This window comes from Etheostoma cragini, chromosome 24, assembly GCF_013103735.1.
Source record: "Etheostoma cragini isolate CJK2018 chromosome 24, CSU_Ecrag_1.0, whole genome shotgun sequence".
NCBI classification, from domain to species: Eukaryota; Metazoa; Chordata; class Actinopteri; order Perciformes; family Percidae; genus Etheostoma; species Etheostoma cragini.
Genome location: NC_048430.1, coordinates 5614143 through 5639225, shown reverse-complemented (window position 1 = coordinate 5639225; position 25083 = coordinate 5614143). Strand labels below are relative to the sequence as shown.

The 25083-nt window shown below is 39.5% G+C and overlaps 1 protein-coding gene across 3 annotated transcripts in view; it reads right to left on the bottom strand.

The window, feature by feature from the left end:
• LOC117939346 (interleukin-1 receptor accessory protein-like 1) overlaps positions 1-25083 on the bottom strand; it is a 254316-nt gene that overhangs the window by 122177 nt on the left and 107056 nt on the right. For all 3 annotated transcript variants that reach the window (XM_034864604.1, XM_034864603.1, XM_034864605.1), the window contains one exon: positions 11579-11858. In XM_034864604.1, the coding sequence (XP_034720495.1) occupies positions 11579-11858 (280 nt within the window). The remainder of the gene's footprint in view (positions 1-11578; positions 11859-25083) is intronic.

Sequence of the window (25083 nt, the reverse complement as noted above, 5' to 3'; positions counted from 1 at the left end):
ATTTATGGCCAAAGCGAAGGTCCTAGTGAGCAGTGGGAAGACTGGGGCTCCTACCTGTAGCCTCAGCTCATAACTCACCTGTCAACTCTAGCACCAAGGCCGGATGATTAAGCACCCCGGCTCCCCAAATCTGACTGTGGGCCAACTTGCTCCTACTTAGCCTCTGTCTAAGACTGTGGCACTTGTCTGCCATCCTGGATCAACCAACTCCTGCCTCAATTATAATCCATACGACCTCTCTCTCTCCCCCTCCCTCTGCTTGTGGTTTGACTCTGTCCTCGCTTCCACCTGCCCTTTTTCTCTCCTGTCTTGTAGTACACAATATCTCAGAGAGGAACACACACCCCTGCAGGTAATTTAGTTTTGCCACGCTGTGAAAAACACACTCCTGCACCTGTTTAAACACTTGTATTCACACATGCACGTACACACACAAAATATACGACTACAGACAAGCAGCATCTCTGCATTGTGTGATATGTAATATTCAACACTACAAAGAAAGAATAGCTTTCACAGAACTTCCTTACAACTTTATATACAGCATGGGATCGATCATGCAAAGCAGCAAAGTGTTATACTTTAAACTTAATGTCTACTTTTGGTTACTGAGAAGACAGATTAAAGAAAAGATTATCTTGAAGATAAAGGAAATTACATCAATGCAGTAGGCGTAAATGAGTTAGCTTTTGTGACTACAGTAAATGTATTGGTAATCCATGAGAGGAACAAATTAGGGCTAGCGCTTTGAGAGACTTTAAGTACACAAATGAATAGTCCTTCAGTGGTCTTTACTGGAAATAATTCCAGTAAAGACCACTGAAGGACCCCACAGTCCCCAAACACAACCTTTAAAACTACTGTTGTAAATATAGACAATGCAATAAATGCAAATTTGCAAAAGCAAACATCTCATCCCCCAAAAAACTACCTTAACCAAATGACATATTTCTAAAGAGATTCCTTCAAGCTTTCCCTTGAGTTGAATGTCTTAAACTGACAGTAGCACTTCTTGTGTTCAAATGCATTAATCTGTCATTTCCAACTGTGGTTGATGCCTTTAGGGAACTCATTTTCCATTCCAAAACATCCTCCACTCATCATTATACTAGCAACCTGATTTCATAACAAGAATAAACTATTTGTCTCCACTGTATTCTCTTCTAACTCTGTCATGACCTTATTCATTGGTCCCCAGGCCCTCTGGGTGTAATGTATGTGCAGCCATAGTGCTATGCATATCAAATATAAGCCGTCTTTCACTAGCAATACTGCTGCAGGAATGGGCTGTTGCAATGAGGGTATGGGCCATATCGGTGAAAAAAATGTAAACCAGTCACAGTGGTTCCACAAATGAGAGATATGTGTTGTTCTATTGCAGATATACATTTTTATTTTTACCTTTTTGGTGCAGCACATTGTCATCACCTTTTAAGTTGATAAGGCATACTTGCAACATTCTAATTCATTTGGAGTTGTTTCTGTCGACCCGAGTCTTTCATTATAGTAGTGTACAGTATAGAGTATATAAGCGGTTCATAGCAGATTGTTTATTTATTGTGAAGCTATAAATGAACTGATAAATACATTTGCTTTTAAAAAATAAAATAGTTTTTTTCAAAAGTCAATCCAACAGTGATTCTACATTGTCAAATGTTTTACAATCTATAGTATAATTTTATTTTAAATTAAATAAACACTTTCTTTCAGTTTGATAATATTCGGATGCAGTTACTGTCCCACATCCAAGGCATGTTCATAATATACTCTCACCCTTAGGTTTTAGGCGTGCTGTGAGCTCTCTCCTATATTACGTTTTGACTGATAGCTGCAGTATTGCAGATGTCTCTGTTGAAGGCCCGCCGTACACAGTCCAGGGGGAGAGGGAAGGCAGGAGAACAAGTTGGCTTTGGTGCCAAAGTGATTCTGCTTGGGGAATGGTATTTCTGACATTTGTCTGGCAGATAAAAAACACCATCAGATATGAGGAAGAGAAGGTCAGTGTCCCTCCGATCAGATAGCGATGGTTTGGCATCTTGTTTGATGACTTGCTCTGCTCAATGTGGACCAAAAAAGCCAAGAGGTTGGCTACACGGGAAAGCAACACTGAAGACGTGACTGAATAAAATCCCTCAGTTGGAATGGGAAAATTCCTAACCTGGGCGTTATTTTGCAGTCAATCTTATATATGAATAAAAACCCTCCAATTGTGCATGTGTGTCTAAGATTAACAGTAAATCATGAAGAAAGGGGTCATATGTGACCTTATGCTCAGTTGTCTTGGGTAGTCGTGCAGATTGTGACAACTGATTTGAGTCAAGAGGTCTTCCAGAATAAAATCTCCACTGCTAACCTTCTCTCCCTTTGGTCCCAGTAGCCAGGAGCCATTTGATCTTGGCTTAATCAACTGGAATTGAGCATGGGACAAATGTCGAATCAGAAGGAGCGAGTGGGAAATTGGTGGAGACCGTAATGCAGGCACATTTTGGATCAAATTTATATTCCAATTTCTACGAAGAGTACCACAGTACAACAAGCATTAAAACGAGCATATGGGCTGTGTGATGGCCACAGTCATGGCCATACAGCCAGCTTAAGAGCGTTGGAGTCCACACCTGGAAGGGATTCAGGTCTTATGGCTTAAAAGAGGTGGCGCTTGGAGAAAGACCAGCTTTATAGAGGAGGTGGCCTAATTGGACACTACCACTGCTTGATGTGTCTAGGGGGGGGGTAGCTTTATTCTCGCTGTAGGGATTCTGGGGTTTAGATTTTATATAAAGTAATTGTTGTAGAGTTAAGATAAGTAAAAGTATATGTAATTTGGAATGCGTTTTTAGGTAGGTTTGTCATTATTTGTTTCTGAAGTTAGTTTGTAGTTATTGTTTGTCTCCCCCTGTGTTTAAATTGGTCTAATCAGCCAATATATAAGTCCCCTTTGTTTCTTTGTTAGGAGGTCAGTCGTATTTTTGAGTCTCTTCTGTTTGAGCTTTTGTTACTGTTTGTTTGACCTCTTTTAAGGGCCCGGAACTTTATCTTTATGTTGTTGTAACTATTTTTTGGGAAATAAAACTCTTGCTTTTTGGAATTTCTCTTATGACTCCTCATGCCTAACTGCTTGGTCCCTCACAGGCTGGTTAGAAATCAGAAATGTAGGCCACTTTTGCAGCGCAATTGAATAAATACAGCTGATATCCATTCTCCATACTAAAATCCATAGATAACAGAAACTTGTCCACCAGATAATGGTTCTAACAAGGACAGGGATTATAATTTAAATTATTATGTGTGTGTTTTAGAAACACAGTAAGTAACACAACTTTTCAGTTTGGGCTTAAAGAATTGCCTGGAAATTAAAATATTCCAAAACTTCAATGAGGTTACTAATACAAACTTCTTTGGAAATACTAATGTTCTCTTTTACTCAGAATAAATCAATGTTTTGTCTTCCTCACATTGACAGAACATCTGGTTTTCCATAATATGTGTGTTGTAAATCAACGTAAGGAAACTGAATTTCTCTTTTCCAGCTGAATGCTGAAATGTCCAAATTAAGCAGTGCATAAATGGAAACAAAGCACTAACTCACTTAGAGCAAACATTCACAGATGGCCATGGGTGAATTTTAATGGTTCAGTATTAGGCCTTTAATATACTGTAGCTATCAGATAAACTAAATAAAACAAAAGCAGATACTAGCTGTTTATGTGCATCTATAAGTAGTGTTATTGCAGTATGATCGGGTTATCTTGCTCTAAAAGATCATCAAGGATTATGGAGTATTAAATGATTGTGGTTCTAAGCACTAAATGTTAAAATTTCCGACTATATGCAGGAAAATGATGGTGTTATTCAAATGAATATCAATCCAGCCCATTAACTAAAACCAGGTATGATAAATAATGTAATATTATAACGCACAAACTATTCCTCTGCACTCTGCTTTCAAGCCTCTGACCCTTTGCTATAATATTTTATATAACACGATTTTTGCTATAATGAAATTGTTTTGATTAGGGATCAGCAAACAAAAAAAATATGTAAGATGTAAACTATTGATATAAAAGTATGTTGAATATATTTTTTCTTCTTTTGTTTGGTAGATGGAGGTTTGTTTCTATCCAGCACCCAGCCCCAAAATGATTTCATGTGCATTCTTTTCTTTGACACCGCCATTGTAACATCAGAGGTCCACAGTGAATATCTGGCCAAATTCACACTGCCACATCACAGAGCTGAATAAAGCACAGAGTGAAAGGTGGACTAAGCCCAAACAGCAGCCTATACATTTTCAGACAATGGCTGCTGGAAAACCACCTTTACTAACCCACGTAGAGCCAACTAAAAGGCTGTCCAGACATTCACAGCAGTCTCTCTAAACAGGTGTAAAGAAATTGAACACAGGCAAGCATCATCAATAATCCCTGGCTGGTAAATGAAGCAGATTGGCAAATCCATATCACACAATTAACAAAACCCCACCCGGGCACTCTGAATGACTGCTGCCAGAGTGTTGGCACCAACTCTCTCATAACTTCTTGAAGTAGTTTGTGGAAATGCTATTTTCTCCCATCCCAGCCATTGCTGTGGTGCTACTATTTTCTTGGATGATCTGTTAATGAAGTGTATGTTCTGCATCTAATGTAACTGTGTATTTCTTCTCCAAATTAACTGAAATACATAAAACACATCACAGTAAAATTGTGGTTTGTTCGCCACGTTAGCTGTCACGCCCACCACTTTATTCCTTACTGAATATTTCAACAAATATTAAATGTGCAGTCCCTCGAATTCTACTCTAATGCCACCATGAGGCCCAATTATCCATTAAAATATCTCCACATCCACTTGATGGATTAGAACACAATTTGGTAGAGACATTAATGGCACATACGCAATGTCCCTTAATGACTTTTGGGATCCCCTAAATTTTCATCTTTTCATCACCAAGCAGTTAAAGTCACAAGGAAAAGCCAATGAAAAGCCAATGGCTCTATGCTTTACTGACTTCAAATTTTTTGGCAAAACTGTTAAAAAGTGAGAAAAACCAACTAACAAAGCTCTCTGCAAATACACAAAATTGTGTGAAATAACAAATTATTTTAAAATGAAGTTCATCACCTGGAGCTGTTATGAATTAAAAAAAAACTAGAAGGGCAATTGGGCAGCTCAGACCTCTGCCAAGGCCAGATGTTCTATCTTGCACTGTTGAAAAGACACAAGGTGCAAGATTACAGATGTAGGTGTCAGGGTATTTCTTATGTTTGGAAAGGTTTGAATAAAATTGAAATTTTTCATTTCATTGTGACTTTAAAACCTCATCCATATGTGCTTCTGCACAGCATAGCATTTAAATATAAACTCCATTAATAAACAACTATCAAGGCACCAGCATTGTTATAGTCCTCCTCGGCAAGGCTATTCCACAGCGCCACAGCTAACCGATTGTCTCCTGCCAGTTAGCTTATAACACAAACACCATCCTTATATTATACATCATCCATAACCCCTGGCAGCACAAACCATCCCTGCAGCTCCTTAGTCTAGCGACTCTCATTGGCTTTGACAGCTGGGCTGGATCAATTGGACAGGCCCTGACTCAGGCTGAATGACAGAGTGTTCCAGACGGCCCATTCTGGCTGTCACTTCCCTGAGATATCACCAGCCACTCCTGCACACGAATACTAACAGAGTCAACATGTCTGCGGTCTGGGATGGGTAGCTAGTGTGTTCTCTATGCGAGATCTTGGTGTGTACGTGTGTGCACAGGTGCCAGGTGAGGTGCACTCACAGTTTAAATAAGCAAATGGACGTGCACACACACAGATGCACACCCACTCCTTTGCTATCTTCCCCTCTCATTGTCCTTTGCTGGTGACAGTCCAGGCATTGCAGGACATGCAGGAAACTCATTAATAAGCTTGGGACAGTGGCAGCTTGCCAACACCAGTGAACAGGGTTAAAGGTTAAACATTAGCCCTTAATCTGACACTGTAATCCCTGCACTTTCCATGCTGATCAATACACTGTGGATGTGCGTGTCCTGGCTTGTTTGACCAACACTGCTGAGTGTGTGTATAATGCATGCTTAGGTTGGTGATTGTTCACGCTAAAGTTTGTTCATGAAATAGATGTGTGTTGATTTGAAAGCTGACCATTGAATAATTACATTGCAACTGCTTAGTCCAGGGGTCTTCAACGTTTTCCAGGCCAAGGACCCCCAAACTGATGGCGAGATGGAGCGGGGACCCCCTAATTATATATATTGTATAAAATTGTGTTTTATCAAACTGGTCCCATAGTGCCATGTTTAAATGTACCTTGTTATTGTGCATTCAATACTAAGATACTCAAATAATACAAAAAATATATAAAAAAAAGTCTAAGCAACTAAAACTTTCGCGACCCCCATGCAGTACCTCCACGGACCCCCTAGGGGTTGCGGACCCCCTGTTGAAGACCCCTGGCTTAGTCTGTTGTTGTTTTTTAGACATTTTAGAATGGTAACAACCAACAGGAAATGCAGTGAAAAATATGAGGCGTATACAGCAACTTTCACTTAGGAAACGATACCAACCATCATGCATTGCACATGACCTGATTAGATCCAGAAAAATCTGACAACAGGATTCAACATTTTTCCTAGCAACAACTCAGCCAATGTGAAGCTGTGAAAACATCTAAAGATTACCAAAAACTACAAAGGCCAGAGCCGCCACACACAACTTCATTTAACATACAGAAAAGGTAATTAGAGTTGCTAGCACGTTGCTAGGCAATCCTAGAAATCCCACGAGAGTGTGAAATCTTGCATGCGACTGCATCAAAGCAGAAGCACTCATCCATCAAATCAGTTTGCTTTGCTAATTTATGCATAATGCATGAGCATAAAAGTAAAAGAAATTGAGAAAACATGCTACATTATGATGAGAGGAAGGACGGAGAGATCAGGCAGCATGGAACTCCGCAGAGAGCTTGTTGTGAATGAACTTTTATAAGATTAAGGTGAACGTCAGCTGAGCGAAGCTTTTGCCCTGAAACCAGGATGAACTGAATTTCAAAAAAATACTCACTTATAGCATGACAACATTTTAGGGTTTTGCCATGTAGTTTAAAAAAATGTACAAATACAGTACGTATGTGATGTGAACGGTCTTAATTACAAGTGAAAGACAAAATGATTGAATGACACACACACACACACACTACTTCAAAGTATACAAACAAGGAACAAAAAGGAGGGAAGATGACAGACATTATTAAGAACATGCCTCTTGATTAAGAAAGTACTTGAAACTAGATGATTTAAATTGGAAATAATTGTCTTTATCTGCACCCTGTTAGCACATTTTACCCAGCTGTTTTCTAATTTAAAACTTTGCTAACTGCAAAGTTATTAAGATGTGTGTGTGCTTTTCAGTGCAGATGTGTCTCTGTCATCTATATCATGCCACATGGTGTCCAAGCTGCTCACAAAGCATTTTTTTAAATATACTTTACAGGGCTGGTAGTAATAACGGCTTGGGTAGAACAACGCAGTTCCGTGAACCTCAATCCTCACAGGAAATGGGTGATTTGATAGAATTATATTAATATTAATGTGTTTTCAGTAGTTCTTTATCATGATACAGCAAATTTATGTGTAATGCAATGTACTGTGTTTTACCGTACATTGGAAAAACAAATATTGAAATCAATTTGTGTGGAATCATTAATTTGAGACAACAGAATTTTGCTCAGTAACACATTGGCCTCTCAGGCGGTTAACTGGCAGAAGTGGCCAATGATGCTGGAGCAGTGTGTGTTCACTGGCTGTGACCATGTTTATGTAGGTGTATTATGAATATCCTGTCTACACTGGTTGCCTAGTGCAGTAGCCCCTTTGACAGACAGCTGGCAGCCCTGCATCTGGAGAGTCTGTGTACAGGACAAATGGACTGACAGTCGCTACTGTATATTATATATGCCATATAGGAATCACATCCTAAACTCACAGTTGAACAGCCACAACATAAGCACCTAGGTTCAAATACAATACTGATGACTGGAGAAACTAGATAAAAAGCTATAAAATCACGGGAGCCCATAGTAACTGGGATTTAATTGTTAGAACGTGTTCAAGTATAAAATGTATCCAGTGAGAGATATTTTGTTGTGCCGTGATTCATTCTTTCTATCGCTCAGTGCTCTAATTCCCTAGGTCCCTTTATGTTTGAAATGGGTGAGTATCCTCAAGTAAAAACCCTGCCAAGAGCCTTATCCAAATGTGATATGTTAACATATGCAAGCGCTGATCATCTATAGGACCCACGCTGCTGAGACAAAAGAGAAGAGCAATCCTCTGATTTGGCTGCGGTGACTTGGAATTGAAATAAGTCACGTCTAGATAAAAGAGCTGCTATGTGGTTATAATATTGGATGAATCCATTCCTGCGATTTTTAACACGTCGACGCTCGAGTGAAGAATGAGGAGAATGTTCCAAAAGCAAATGTGGTTGCAACTGTCATACACAGGCCATTCAAGGTTAATTGTGTTTCTTCGATATTTACATTTCAAGTGTTATTGTCAGTGTTAGTGTCTCTTTCCACTCATATACTATATGTCATTTGGGGCCATTTTCAGACATTTTCTACCATATACTGTATTTAGCAGATGTACAATTTGGTTGATATGCAGTATGAGAAAGCAACTAAAATTTTGTTTTGTTGTTCATCTTGACTAAGTCTTGGCCTTATTATTGTGGCTCCATAACTCACGCTATATGCAAATACAGGACTATAAATCATTCTAATCTGATGGTCCCATGTGGTCAATTCTGATGCATTGCTACTGTATGCAATTCAGAACGTGGCATTGAACTAAACATGTGAGACACACCCACACACACCCACACCCACACCCGCACCCGCACACACACACACGCACACACACAGTGTCCAATAACCTAATCCTCTCAAGCCTTTTAAACAGGCCCTCCCCCTGTTAAAAGCCACCGTATGTTGCGGTATAGAGCTGAATGATGAGCCAGTCTGAAGGAAAAACCCTTTACCTGCAAGGTTAATAAGTTATTACTATATAATAAAGCATGTTCAAAGTATTCAGCTTATTTCTTCAACTCAACTGTAGCAAAACTGACACTAAACACCTTGTGACAAATTAATTTTTTCCCCTTTGTTTTTTCAGATTCTTGGGTGTAACTTGAAGGAAATCCCACCTATCTTCACCTGAATCTGTCTTTGCACCCAACTCTGAAAAACAGTTTCGGTGCCCTTTAGCTCATTGTTTTTTTAATTTTCTGGTTTAGTTTCAACGCTCTCATCAACCTCATGTCCACAACTGTAAACTACCTTGCAAGCACCAAAGAAAGAAGGAAATTGTTAGCAATTAGCTATTGAGCACGGGGGAGCATCTAGTAGCTAAAGAGCCAGTTATTTTCCTTAGAAGTTGATGAAGACCAATGTGTTGTGTGGCCAAAAACACAACTCCAAATGAATGCTGCGGTTACTCCATGCCTGCTGGATGTGTAAACAGGCAATAGCTTGCTTACACACTAGCCATACAGACTTTACAAGGCCACAGTAGAGTTCTTCCCAAAGTGGCCCAAAACTGATTAATGCAGCTTTAGAAAATTTATTTGACAAAGTCACTTTTCCCTGTTTTATATCATTGTAAAATTAATAGATTCAGTTGTTGGGTTGTTGTGAAAATAGTATCTGGGCTCTCTATTTCCTAATTAATTGATAATTAGTGACAGTGAACATAGTGTTTTTTAAAATGTAATTTCACCATTGATCTACAATCACACATAGGAATTCTCACATCATGACATGGTCTTACTGTGCTGGAGCTAATCAGTCTAACATGTATCACATTGTCATCTATAACACTGAGAAGATCTGAACACCCCCAGCTTCAGTGGAACCTTTGATTAACACTGAAAATCAGAGGAGCTGATTGTAGCATCAATGATGGCAATGCAAATAAGGGTCAGGGATGCAAATCTTCTGTTTGAGTTGAAAAATATTTAGAGTTGAATGTTAAACATTAAAAATTGAGAATCTTTGTCCTGACTTAAAAACCCGCAGAAAGCAACTACATTCAACAATGGTCCAAAGAATTGCCTGCAGAGAGAACTCCTGTGTGACTGAAAAGTGCTCTGTATTTAGAACTATTGTTATTTTTCACCATAATGGGAAAATAAGTGTTGCTCCTTAATTTGGTTCTGAATGGTGGAGACTGGCAACAAAGCAACACTACTCTTTCAAAGCAAATCTCATGGTTCTACTTTCTGCATGATTACACAATACCTCTTAGCTGACTGATTGTCTACCTCCAGAAAATGCTGCCAATGTTGCTGAATAGAGAATTGTTGGACTGGTGCTGCCTGTTTCTTTTTAAGGCGGCAAAGGGGAGAGTGTTACTGGTGATGAATAGTAATGGCCAAAACCTCCTAAAATTGAGCATGTGAAATACAAGGAAACCTGTGCTCAGTGCAACTGTCCAAGAGGACATTGTTCAGTTTTTTTGCAAGAGTAACACATTTCCCAAATCATTTTTTTAGGTTGATACAAATGATTTAGTGGATTTCACTGAATATTAAAAGATTACACTCCAATCTTCCAAAAAGATGTGTTTTCAAAGTTCCCCTTGTCCTGTGGGCTCCGAGACAGTGGCTTGGACTTTTTTTTTCTTTTTCTTGACAGGCCACAGACGACCTCCAGGTTAATGAAAACTTCTGCCAATTTCAGCTAGGAGGCCAGAACATTTCTTTAGCGATATCCTCGACAAAAGAAATTCTTAGTGGACTAACACTCATCTGATTTTGGCGGCTAATCGATTAGTGGATTTAATCAACACAAATGGCACTTTGAGTGGTCATTGAGACTAGAAAAGCGCTATATAAATGCAGTCCATTTATAAACTGTAAAACTGAGTTCCTTCACAAAAATCATGCAACAGCACCACATTTAAATGTTGTGTTTCCCATAAATGTACTCATGACATTTATGGAAATAAATTATTCAGAATTAAAAAGCATTAAAAATGACTTATCGACAAAAAGGGGGTAGCCCTACATTTCCACAGAACTCATTAATCAAACAATTGTCTACCTCCTCCATCAGGGAAGAGAAAAAAAAAGATAGTATGAATCCCCTTTTTTATTTTTATCTGACTTTTTCTTTTCCTCTTTTGTCCCATTTCTTGCTCTTTCACGTTTTCAGAAAGGACTTGCGACGGCTGAAAGGTTATGGATTTACCAATTGCACCTAATGGCTTACTGTCCCCCAAAGGAGAATAAAGAAATAATTTAGCATATAAAGTGAAGCAAAAGGGCCCCAAGTTAGATGCTCTGTGGACTAAGGATCAGTGCTCTTCTGGCCAGAGATGAGAGACTTTATTAGAAATCACCAAGGGGAGGACTTTACTTCTCCCTACATGGTTCCAGAAAATGTTTTCTACCCCCACTATTCTACTGACATACTGCTGGCGAAAGCACATCAATAGCAATTTACATTTGATAGAAATGTAGAGTTATGTCTCTAAGTAATGCTGATTTACAAAAACTAAAAGGGAACTTACCTTAATACACAGGAATAGTACCCCACATCTTCCAACTCTGCCGGTCGAAACCATATGGCATCCTCCTCCTTGCTCATCCGTGTGCCGTCAAAACTGATGGGTTCCTCGAAGTCACCATGTCCTGCACTTTTGTACCACATAAGGCTAAGTCCTGCGCTCTGCGCATGGGTGTAGTTGGCCCGGATATATCCATAGAACAAAGCACACTTAATCCGTACAGGTTCCCCAAGAAGCACCTTATATTTCAGGTAGTCCACTGACCAATCCGTGCAGCCTTCCACTGAAAGAAAAGGACAAAGAAAAGTAGAATTAAGTATTGCGTTACTAGGAAAGGGTTTGACTATTCTTTTAGCCAATTCACCAAACCAAGCAGAGGTGATCTGTAATCTTGAAAAGGGTGTGTCGCAACCAGGTCAAGACCACGTTCACTGCTGTCTGTTCATGTGCTTTGCAACAATCCTTGGATCCCAATCAATCAAGACGCTCTTCTCCTCCCTGCGGCACTGATGCACAATGTCTCCTTTATAAGTTTCACAAGAACAAACAAACCAAGTGAAGCTATTTATACATAAACTAACCTTTGACATATGACTTCCTAAGTGTACTAACATGAATTTAAAGCTAACTTAAAAAGACAGTGTTTCAGCACCGCTGTATCCTTTTGATTGTTAAACTGAACTCTCCACATATCTGCATTCAATAATTGTTGCCTTCAAACATTATTGTATTTATATTTTACTTGAATGCCACCACCTTATACATTAATTGAGTCTACTGGCAATAAACTGTGTATAAGCCGCCGTCAATATTGCATCTGGCAGTGATGGCACTCATCTACATTTGACCTGAGACAATCAGAAAGTGCAGGAAATTTGCATTTGCTTTTGAGATTATCCTCAGATCTCAAAGGCTGTTTTCAGTAATATAAATGGAAAAAAAGTAGCTTGTCTCATATTGTGCTGCCTCACATGCCAAGGCGGAACCATGGGGGTTCTTTTAATAAGACATCTGATAAAGCCCACCTAATGTCAGTCAAAAAAGGTAAAAAGATTGAATGATAACTGGTGTATTCATACCCAGCAGGCAAAGGGATAGTTTTGATCCGCAGACTTATTTTACAACTAAGATTCATGAGAAATACCAGATACTAAATTTACACTCATCTTTATCAAGTCCTGACACCCGTGAAAAGTCACACAGACAGTACCAACTCCTGACTTGCTGTTTGAGATTGTCACACACAATGAGTTGTGTGAAAAGATGGAGGTACAATAAGTAATAGTGTCTATCAAGCAACACATTTGGGTGGTTCATAAAAATGGGAAAAGAATCAATTTCATGTGAGCTGAGGCCTGTATCATGAAGTAAGATTAGGGAGTTTAACTCAGATGTTCCTGTTTTGCGAGCCTGGTTTTAACTGTGGTAAATCACTATGGCAACGTACAGTGTGTTGTACAGCGTAACTGCTGCTGCTTTAGTTCAGGAGATCCGACCAATGCCTTCTGTAGGAATGACAACTCTTCAAAAAGGTTTACAATAACTCCATAAACTATATCAACTATATCTTATGATTAAGGTAAAAGCTCCTGAGCTTGCAGAGGCTTTAGCCACTTTTGAAACTGATACACTGATCCAAACGTTTTTTGCTGTTTTACTTGGTTTTATATTTGATAAACAAACTTGGTCCACACCGCATCAAAAACATCTCTGCCTGCTTTATCTTAACATTTGTTTGCCTCCCTGTTCCTGACATCCTCTCTTCCCTCTCTTCACCTTGCTGCATATCTCTTCCTTTAATAACAGCTGGCGAGCACAGCTGCCGCAGACTCAACAGGCTGCGCTAATTGAGCCTCTATAAATGTTTCATTTACCAAAGAAGCAACTCGACCGCCAATCAGCGAGGTGCAGCGCGTGCGCCAGTTGTTGGGGGTAACCAGGGGGAGGGGTGTTGACGGGGATTTGATTAAACCATGCTGATTTATGTCTTTGTATTGTATTGTGTGGTGTGGTACTGTAAGGGTCATGCTGGCAGCAGCATCAACAACAACACTACTTGGTGCTATAGGTGGAGAAAAGATGAAAGCATCACTTCAACAGTGAAAAAAAGACAACTTAATGTAAAATCCAGATGCCTTCAGGGCAGCTGCAGTATAATCTGACCATGCTTGATGTGTCTGACCAGTTTGGAACAGTCCAAACACTAAAGATAATTTATTTACAATAACAAAGCGGCAAAGCCTCGAAGCTGAAACCAGAAAAGGTTTGCCAGTTGTGCTTGATAGATGACTTTTGAAAATTACTTGTTAATTGAAATATTTATTCAATTTCTGTTCAAGTACTTTTTAACCATTTAAGCAATAGCTTTCTTCATCTATGTTGTCTTGTGGATTTTAGAAGTCTTTCAGGGAAATGTATGAAGACAGTTTAACAGATGAAGCTGGTTAGGGAAAAAACAGATAAAACACTGCACTTTATCAAAAACGGGTCCTCTTATTCACTTAACAACCAAGATTCAACATTTACAGCTTCAAAGTAGTTGAGGGTGAACGCTGCCTTTAAATGTCCTACTGGTCATGCCATTAGCCTCGTAATTTCACCGTCCGACAGATTTGACAGCTCAATTTACCTGCGGCAGCAGCGCTAAATCTGCAGCACCTTTTCTTATCCGACATGATCTTAAATCAGCAACAATAAGTCCCTGTCTTAGTGAGAACACTGAGTTCAGATGCACTTTTTGACATCCTCCTTTAAACCTCAATAACGTGGGTCCTAGGAGCAAGATAATGAAACAAAAAACAGTGAATAAATAGAATTTTTTTTTAGCAAATACACATGCTGGGAAAAGCAGTGTGTGCTCTGTGAGCTACCCAACACCACAATTCTTTTGTTGTGATTAAGTCTGTGAAACTGTTGCTATGGCAACACAGGGTCTACCCTCGCTTATCAAGAACTTGCTAATTAGTTTGTGGACGATAATAACTTGAAAGCTTAAGGTAAGACAACCGCAGCTAAGATGGTTTCACTTCTAATCATGTGTCCTAATTGAGAGTCCAAAATGTGTTTTACTCAAACAACTAATAAAAACAGCATGGGAGTTAATGAGGTCATATAATCAAGCGGCGGCTCAAACAGAAAACAAGATTAGTCTGGCCAAAGTCTGCATAAAATAATCGTTGTGATAAGTCTCTGAGGTGTGGATACACATAAAACACCCATAAAATACTCTTACAACATGGTTTGCATATCTGGGAGTTTATGGCACAGTGACTTGCTGTCCCGTGTGCAATGGGTATGTACCCTGTCACTTCAAAGTTCCCATTATTCAATCAATCAATGATCATTTAGTAATTTAGAGCGCTTTAAAGCAATCAGCAGGTATTCAAAGTGCTTTACATCAAGGACAAGAATAAAACAAGTCCAGTGCAACCACTTCTCCTATTCTGCAATGATACTTGACTTGTGTTAGCACCATTAGAGCACCTATTGTATAGCATCTATTGTATAATAAAACTCTTTAAGATAGATTTTAAAGCTACTAGACATGGCAGGACATAATACATTAGACATAACCACAAAATAACTAATAATCTAATGTGTTAATGTGCCCCACTAGCTGATTGGTGCATTCCTTGTATAGATATTCAGCCGGCCCAGACAGAAAATAAGGACAAATTTACTTAAAAGTGCTTTCAGTGTGGCTGCACAGACTTGATTTGGTAGCACACAAAAAAACACTAATGCATCACTGCCAAACATCAGACAGCCTGGCTCAGTATTTGCCTTTCCCATCAGCACTGGAAATAAACACTCAGGCCACCCTCCTTTTTTATTTTTTAAACTAACAGTTTTTATTGAATAAAAATGTATGTATTAGAATGGGAAAGAGTTATTTTGATGTTGTCCGAATATAAGATATTTCCTACTACAGTAAAATATATTGTATTCCTGCAAAATAGTACAAATGCATAGTCGGTTCAGTAAAACTGGAAATGTGGATACGACAATCTTTGGACTAAATCATTAAATTACATGCATATTACTATGCATCTGATAAAAAAAAGACCTAGGAACAAGTGAAACAAAAGTGAAATGGTTGATTACTGAAAACATATGCAACATGTAACAGTGGGTCTTCTTTTTTACTGCCAGATGAAGGATGCTTTTCAAACCACCCTGAGGCATTCAATTACAGCACAGGGTTTTGAAAATATCCCCAGTTTTAGTGTTCAAGAAAAAATAAAAGCGTCAAAAACCAGTAAATTAATTTCCTTTTAAGGGTTAACTCCACCCGAAATTGTTTCAGAGGGGTTGCTGTATTTATCTCCAATACCAGCACGAGGAGCTTGCAAGCGCCAATATCCGTTATCTTCCTCCTATCCTCAAATCGCCCGTTTCAGACTTTTGACAGGGTTATCGTTCATTTTGGTTAGTGAGGTTGAGGATTCTGCTTAATCTTTTGGCAGGAAACAAACATGGTTCAACGCCTAATTGAACTCGATTAACATTTCCCTGCTCACCAGATTTCCATTCTGCTGGATCACAATTGGTGAGGGAATTGGCCAATCTGCTGAGTGATAATAACAACTCAAGCGAATGGAACCATCAAGCATAAGCAGCGTTTGGGGCTATGCTACACATAACCCAAAAGTAAAAAAGGATGATTCCTCAGTCACAGTCCCAAGAGCATACCGTGTCCAAACAATTCTGTTTTTCAGCTGGGAAAATAACTGTCAGCTGTCAGTTGTTTTGCCAAATGATCATAGAAAAAATGTTTACAGGTTGCTCAGCATGGAAATTGGAATTTAATTGTGTCACATTCACTGACGCCACATCAAAATGGGGTCTTCTAGATGTATCCCCATTTAATCCACACCATTAAGCAAAGGGCCATTTGTCAGGACTGCCTTGTTTTTATGTTTGTCATGTTAGACTCATTTGTCCAACTGTGTAAAAGCCTGGGCCTCATTTATTAAAAGGTTGTCTTCCTCATGTGTTATGCTTGTACCGGAAACCAAACCGAGGACGTCACTTACAGAAAGAGGAAAAAAACAACAATAACAACAACTTGGTTCTAATGCCAAAGATAAGTGGCTGCATTTCTTTCCCTGTAAAATGTGTTAAAATCATCACCTAAGGTTTAAATGCAAATATAGACCAAAGCTTACATTGAAATCAAGGCTAAGGCAAAGAAGAGTTGAATGAAGGTCTTTTGAGTTTTAAAACCAATTATACTTTCAAAATATACATAAATACCATTGTTCAATATTCATTTTTTTAATTCAAGCCTAGCTTAAAAAAGCATCACACTGGAAATTCAAGTCATTCTTCACTTATCACTGAATTTAAAATGCATTATAATGTATAGTTTTATAGGAACTAGGTGGCGTATGTTTAGTGGAGCTCCTTCATATTGGATAGGCAGGGCAGGGCATTCTAAAATATATTGAAAAAATAAATCTAGTGTTCAACCGATTGCTGAAACGATGTAACACAGATGTGACCAAGATGCTAGTAAACGTGGATTAAAAAAACAACTATGATGCATTTCTGGTTTAAAAGGGCACCACAATAAAGCCAAACAGTTGTTATGTCATCGTGTTTCTGCTCCATTTCCGTCACTTGAGAACGAGCATGGGCTCCCTGGAGAAGAAGTGATCAGCTCATAAATTGGGTTACAGGTCTGCTGAGGGGTAATCGTATGCCGATTGAGTCAGGTCACCACGGAGACTCCCACAAAGTGTCGGTTCTCTCATAACCACTCAAGAAGAAGGTTCACTACCATTTTTCTCCATAAAGGCACCAGTGTAATACAATCAGAAAGGCATACATACATTAGGCCTAGGCAGATTGGACACACACACACAGAGACACACAGAGACACACACACAGAGGTGACGCGACACCAACCTTTACTTGCCCTCATGAATTGTAGTGTCTAAGCTGGCCCTGCTCCAGGGTCCCTAAAGGAACTTATCAACTTCACAGTCACTTTTGCCAAGGGAGGGAGGCAGTTGAGGAGAGATGTGTCTCGAAATCTTGACCTGCCATTTTCCTCCTTCTGAAAATGCTGTCGCAGCAGAGAGGGGCTCAATTAGGAGAAAAATAGCTCTGATGTGTGTGAAAGGTAACCTCACGGCTGCCGGCGTACAGGAGGAGATTACGTGCATGATTGAAGTACCTCCAGCATGTTGAAAAAGAGAATGAGTCATCAGCCAATAAAGCACTCACCTACGGCCTCTGCACGTGAGAGTATGTTCACTTCACACACACACACACACACACACACACAAATATTGTATTGAAAGAATTATAGGAGGGACAACAATTGCTGTATACTGTTGGCATAATGGCGCTTGAAAAATAAGTAACAGCAAATGCTAAAATCAAAATTTAGTAAGGGGCCATATGGTGACATAAAGGAGAATCTATAAGCACCTAGGAGTGAACACTGCTCTATCAATATACAGGGGGCAGTGCAGTGGAGGGACATTGTTAAATAAATGGTCCAACATTTTGGGATGTATGCTTTTTTCAATGTCTTCCATTTTACATCAAATGGTTGCACATTTTCTACATAGAAGAAGTAGGGAGGTGTTTAGCGCTTAGTCTAAACAAAGGAGGTAATGCTAACAGCAAGGCCTCGCTCTGTCCAAAATTATAAATGATGCCTACTAAGTAAAGCTGACTAATTAACTAACCTGAACACTGCGCTCACTACCTGTATCAAGCAACCTGTGCTGTAGTACGAGATGCTGCTCAGAGGCACTGCACGGATGGATGAACTGTTGTTCAGGGCGTATTAGTTACAAATAGTGGTGGGTAAGTCATCTCTTTTGGACAGAGCCAGGCAAGCTGTTTCCCCCTACTTCCAGACTGCAGCTCTATAGTTAAAAGAAAAACTACAGTTTTGTAGTTCTGGTCAACAGTACAGTTTTTTTCTAATTTGTAAGAGAAAAAGGAAAATTATAACCCAAATTAACTTTTGTAAATATCCATCAAAGTTTACCTACTGACTTCCTGGTCAAACTTCGGCCTACCATACTAACTTGGTTAATATTATGTTGTGAGTAATGGGTACACTCAGATTATCTGTGCAATATGGGTTTATAGGAAACCAGATGAGCTAAACCATTAAGTGATTTGAAAAAACTGTCCGCTTGTTTGCAACCTGTATGCCCGTTGAACCAATTTTTAGTGATGTTGCCACCTTTTTAGCAATTATTTTGGTGTGGACAATGTAACCATAACCCACTGGACCGATAGCCCGAGCCAAGCAAATTAGAGTATTTTCACAAATATTTAAACTATCTTTAAAATTTAAATAAAACATTAGCATAATTTAGTCTTGTTTTGAGAAATTTGGAAAAAAAGGTTAAATGTAGATTTTGATATTTTGACTCCTGCTGCCCAGCTTATTTCATGATTGCAGTGACATTTACCTCCCAGTTCCTCACAAGCAGATAAAACAGCTTTCGCTCTCCCCGTCTCGCCTGCACTTACTCTTATGACACTTCATCTTGATTTGTCGTTTGTCTCTCTCTCCAACTCCCTCTCTTCCTTGACAGCCACCGGGCTGTCATTTATATGCAAATACTCATATGTGATTGGAGAAAAAAAAAAACTGCTTTTCTTCCTATCGCAAAATAAACATTGCCTGCAATCTTGCCGGCTTCTTCCTTCTGTATCAGATTCAGCTCCCCTGATTGGACACGGCCTCCGGAGAGAGGTGCCTGCTGTCTCCAATCACGGGTTAAACGCTGACGGGGACAGAGAGCACAGAGAGGTAGCTGATGGAAAAAAGGGACAAGGCTAACTTCGCCAGGATGCACCCTTGCAGGGAAGAAAATAAGGGAAGAGGCACAGAGAAAAATAAACACACAAACAAGTTTGGCAGAAGAGTACAAGCTGTTTCTTACAGTCCCAGTTTATGAAGGCAGAAAATGTCTACATGAACTAGCAACAGATCCTAATCAACCATTTTATAATCATTTTTTTTTTTAAATCAATTTGACAACCAGTCCTTTCAGCATACCATAAAAATGTTGTTGCTGATCCTATCTTCAAACGCCTGCACACAAAATTAGCACAAGTTTTAAATTTTAATTTCACACAAAAAAAAATTAACAATAAATTTAACTTGAATTGCAAAAACTAGAAGAGCTTTCTGTTATGTTGCTAAAGGTATCACTCATTATTCCCTGTCATCTTAACCAAAGCTTCTGTTCATTTAAAAGTGGAAATGTAACACATATTATGTAAAAGTACTATTTAATGCGAAGGACCTTCTTGACAATGCGTTTTTGAAATGGGAAATGTACAAGCTTTGATCGAGTGGTTATTGGGTGAATGCCTTAAATATAAACTAGCAAAAGAGAAACCCTCTAATTATTAACCTAAATACTAACCTGCATTTGAAGTAGAAGTAGAAAGAGAAGCACATTTCTCTTCAAAGCAGTATGTAAATCGGCCAATGTGACTCTGTATAGGTGATTAGGGCCAGTTTTCCCTTTCATGCTCAATTACACTCATTTTACATTTGTGAGGAAAGCCCATCATCCCACTCTATAGCAAAATCTGTCCAAAAAAGTGTCTTATCCTTTTGGATAATTTCAGCATGAGAATGTGATGACTTCTGATTTAAATGGGGTGACTAGGTCTCCCAAACAGCATTTTGATTCTCCTGGACAATCAAACTACAAAAATTGCCTTGTATCTATTGGTTTACTCTTAGTTCGTGCCTATTTCAGGGGGGCATTTGACAAGGAGCAGATGTAAAAGTGATCCTGTTATGGCTGGGGTGTCTACTCCAGAGAGAGCACTATATAATCAGAAAATCATCCTTCTGTTCCCCACACAGCCAGTAATCCTCTCATCTAACAAACAGCCCTGGGATGCATCGAGACAAACAACATAAACAATGCTGGCTGTTGGAAAAAAAACACCCGAGTGCTGCATTGCAGACATGACTGCGCACATAGGACAAGAGTGTGGCTAAGACGTATTCCACACACTCTCACCCACCCACACAGGAACAAAATACACAGCAGGAACACACACAGCAAGAACAGGCCACACGATCTGCGCTGCCTCCGCTGGCAGCCCTGTCAGCCTGTTTTTCTGTGCTGTATCATGGCGGTGTGGGTGCACTAAGCCGGTGACTCAGACTCTTGCCGGTCCACTACAGACACCGACATACAATTTTGCCGTTGTGCTCCGGTGCCCCCGCGAAATAAGCATAGGTGAAAATAGAGCATGCCCAGATGGATAGAGAGCCTTGTCCCATCAGCCTCTGCACCAGCCATCTGTGAAATGATAAGATGGCAAGAATATGCAACAAAAAGCAAGCAGCGGGTACGATGGTCGCTCGTGTCGGCTCTCATATGCCAACTCTGACCTTATTTTTTGTCTCTCATTTTTTCCCACAGTGTTAACTACCAGAGTATCATCTCTTTCTCTTTTTTTGCCTTTGTACTTCTCTCTCTCGCTCTCATACTCTGCCTCTGTTTCACCCATCCTCTATCTCCAAACTATGCCGTTCCTGTACAGAAGAGTGGGAGGGTGAGGGGAGCTTGTGCCAGCAGTTCAAAGAGAGTGGAAGAAGATTATGATAGTGAAATGATTCGAGCTGCAGATCAGCAAGGACAGTAAGGTCACCAAAAGGCACACAAGTAAGGGAGTTGGTGCTATAAATGACATCGCCATTGTCTATTCCCAGTAATTCAGCAGAAGTGGACGGGGACTCAGTTTCTTGAAAGATATGTTTGAAAAAAAAAGGAATAGGAATATTTAAAGGAATTAAGCTGTAATGCAGAAGAGATGCAGGCACACACACATACTTACATTATTAACGACAACACACAAACACACATCCAGAGAAACCTAGTGGCCTGGAACAAGAGTAGCGCCAGAGCTTCCCATTAGGGGACATTACTGTCAAACACTGGAACGAAAACTACCTGCTGTACACTGATTACCAACCTACCTCCCGCTACAATTCAATTACAAACTAGATAATATGATGCACTGCACTCATTCTACGTGACAGTACATGGGGAAGTGAAGACAGCTGGCTGAGATGTTTCCTGAAAATGCCGATGCTTGTTTGTTTCATATTTCTGCACCAGAGGTGGTATTTTTGGCTTTGTCTTGCCGGCATGTCCACTGCATTTGATTGAATTTGTTAGGATGAGACAGCACGGTCTCACAGCCAAAGAGACGGTGAGTGAGTAATACCCTGCTCGTCACACGTAACAAACACAGTGTTAAAATTAATCTCTTTTGTGCTTGTTATTCCCATAAAAAAATTGGACAAGGGTCAAGTTTTACATTATTCATCAGATCAGTGCATCATAAAACGGATCAAAGCTGCAATTAAACATAAACAGCCGGGGTCGAGTTCATTCATTATTGGCACCATTGCAGCATTTTGACTACAAAGCTTCCCATCTCGCCCACTAAGTCTAAAAAGTCAACCCGATATTTGATATACTTTTGATTAAAAGTCAAGTTAAATATGTTTATATTCTACTAACTTTGCATTGGTACTTTTACAAATGACTTATTTACCACCGCAGCAATGTTTTGTCTCTTCCAAATGGCAATTTTACCTGGTGATGCAGGATAATGAAAAAACACTCTTGGAGTATCCATTTAGCACAATTTGTAGTTTGCAGCTGGGAAGCCAAAGAGGAACTTATCTGTTTCACTACACTAGTGCCTCCTAGTTGGCTGGTGTGAGGTGCCTATATGGTGGTGGGTAGAGTCGGCAGAAGAAAGTGCTAACTTCTGGCCCAAAGGAAAAAAGCTGTTTTCACATCTTGTGTGGAGGAATGTTGCTGTCTACTCCCTCCTCAAGCCAAGACTGGGAGTTATCAACGACAAGGGCAGCAGTGTCAGGGGAAGTACTCCTTCCAAATCAAGGGGTGAAGGGAAAAATGCAGAACACTGCCATTAGCAGACATGCACAGACAAGACAGTCAATCACTTCCAATTTTCTATCCAGACTGAAGATGACTAAGAGTCTCAGACAAGCCTTTTAAAAATGATTTTACCTTTGAGAGAAGATTCTCCTGACAATACAACTCAAATTACCTGCAAATTACACATTACCTTATTCATACTGTAGACCCAGAGAGGCAAGTGAGTTACTGTGCCAGTTAAGCTGCGAGCCTTTAGATGATTACAAGCGGGTCTGAATGTAAACGGTCTGACAGTAACCAACCTACAGCAAGCTAAATGCAATAAAATTAAACCGAATATGACTTTTATTTGATAGTTTCTTCCTTTGTAGAAATAAATAAATAAATAAACAAACAAACCAAACTAATGCAAACTCTAAATGAATAAAATTAAAACACTGCAAATAGGGAGTACTTGTATTTAGGTCAGAAACACTTTCAACTATGAATCTAATTAAATAAGGGATGAACATGAGCCCAATCTGGTCATTTTGAGCTAGTTTTTTAGTTATATAACCATGCAGGCATACGCACACACACACACACACACACACACACACACACACACACACACACAGCTATATGTTCTGCTAAATACACACAGAAAAACAACTCCCTCAACACACAAACTGTAATTCCCTTATCTCACAGCCAACCGGCTGATAACAAGCAGTTCATTTTCCTGATTCGAAATAAGCCATCCTATTCTGCTCCAATTAGAAGCTTAGTTAGAATTCCATCACAATGTGCTGCACCCCGTCTTCTCCCTCTAAATGCACCCAGAGTTCAGGCATGGGAAATTGGGGGTGGGGGAATGAGGTGCATAACAGTTTAAAATTTGTATTAATGCACAGTGTCAGCAAATTAGAACCTTAATGCAAATTGAATTTACAATAAATCCACCTGGAGCTGCCATTAAAGAAGAAAAAAAAGAGAAAAGAACAGGAAGAGAAGGGAAAAAAGCAACGGAAATGAAAATGGAGATCCTGGCACTAAGAGCATACATTTACATATACATAATTAATTAAACCTGGGTGCACTGCTTTAGATAGATGACCGTCTGAAGGGAAATCGGGGAGCTCAGTAATAAAAAGGTTAAAGAAAGGGTGAATCTTATTTCAGGAAAGGAGTTGTGTGTTAACTCACTGACACATGCATATGTACTGTTTGTACAACCTAAAAAAGGGGATGAATGCCAATTAGCGCCACTCACCCAGTTAGCTTGACAACAGCAAAACAAAACTGTAAAATAATCTGAAGCCCTCCAGTGATAGACTCGGTGGGCTTGTTAGCGAGCATCGCAGGTTCAACGAAGGTAACCATGGGGTAATCCAATATAAACAAACTATCCGCAGAGGTGGTTGAGTACACTTAATTAATGCAATTGTTCCTCGGCTGTTCAGACTGGCTCTTTCATTTGGTAAGTGCTCCCACTGCAGCTGCATGAGTTTGGGCATGCAGAGAAGTGAGGCCTTTGAAGGTGTCACCAGCTTCCAAAAAACAACAGGAGAGATAAAAATGCCTCTTTTTTTCATATTTCAAAAGCGAGTTACAATCTGACAAAAAGTCAAGATTCTTTACACAAAAGAAACTAATTGTAAAAAGGGTTGCAGCATCACATTGTTATCAAGCCTCAGATGATCTAAACTGTCCTCTTGTCACTAAATATTAAACAACAGTAAAACAGCAAACTATAACAATGATATTGTGAAAGAATTAAATTCTAAAACTACACACACACACACACACATACACACACACACACATAATACAATGTTACTTCAATTAGATTTTTAATTCCACAATGTCTTTTGAATTCATAATGCCAGAATTTTTTCAAATCTGTCAATCAAGACAATTGGTAATTGGCTGTTGCTTGGCTCTAAATGAGCAGCAGCCAATCACATGCTGTCGTTTTGTCTGTTTGTTTTCATATGATTATTTCATTATTATTATTATTATTACATATAGTCATTTTTTTCAATGTCATGGTTATTCATTTACTACTCAACACTTCAGGCACTGTAAGGTGGATGTGACAACATAGATTAAAGTGTTAACGTGACTTGATTTCGGTTGTCATAGATCAATTAAGGGAAAAACAAATTCACTTTTATGAAGTTGGATATCAGACGGTTGCATCGACCCTGACCTTGCTAGAATGGGGCTGCATGTACACCTATAAAAGAAACGCTGGAGAGACAAAATTGCCCTTTTCTTCAGTGGATATCAATTATGTTTTCTTTGTAAACACAGAACATTAAAAGTTCAGCTACTTGCAGACCTGTCCTCCCCCTAGGCTACTTCAACAGATAACACTGTAAAGGGCTGGAGGTCTTAGCAAAACAGCTCCAACTACAGTACATCTGTGCAGTAGCTTCACAAACACAGTGGCCTGATATTGATCAAATGCTAAGGCCTGTGCTTCCGCATATCAATCAAACCAAACCAGCTCTGCTGTTAAGCCATCAATGGCGTTTTTCCACTGCTGGTAACAGCTTGCCTCGGCTCGCCTCGGCCCGCCTCGGCTCGCCTCGGCCCATTATA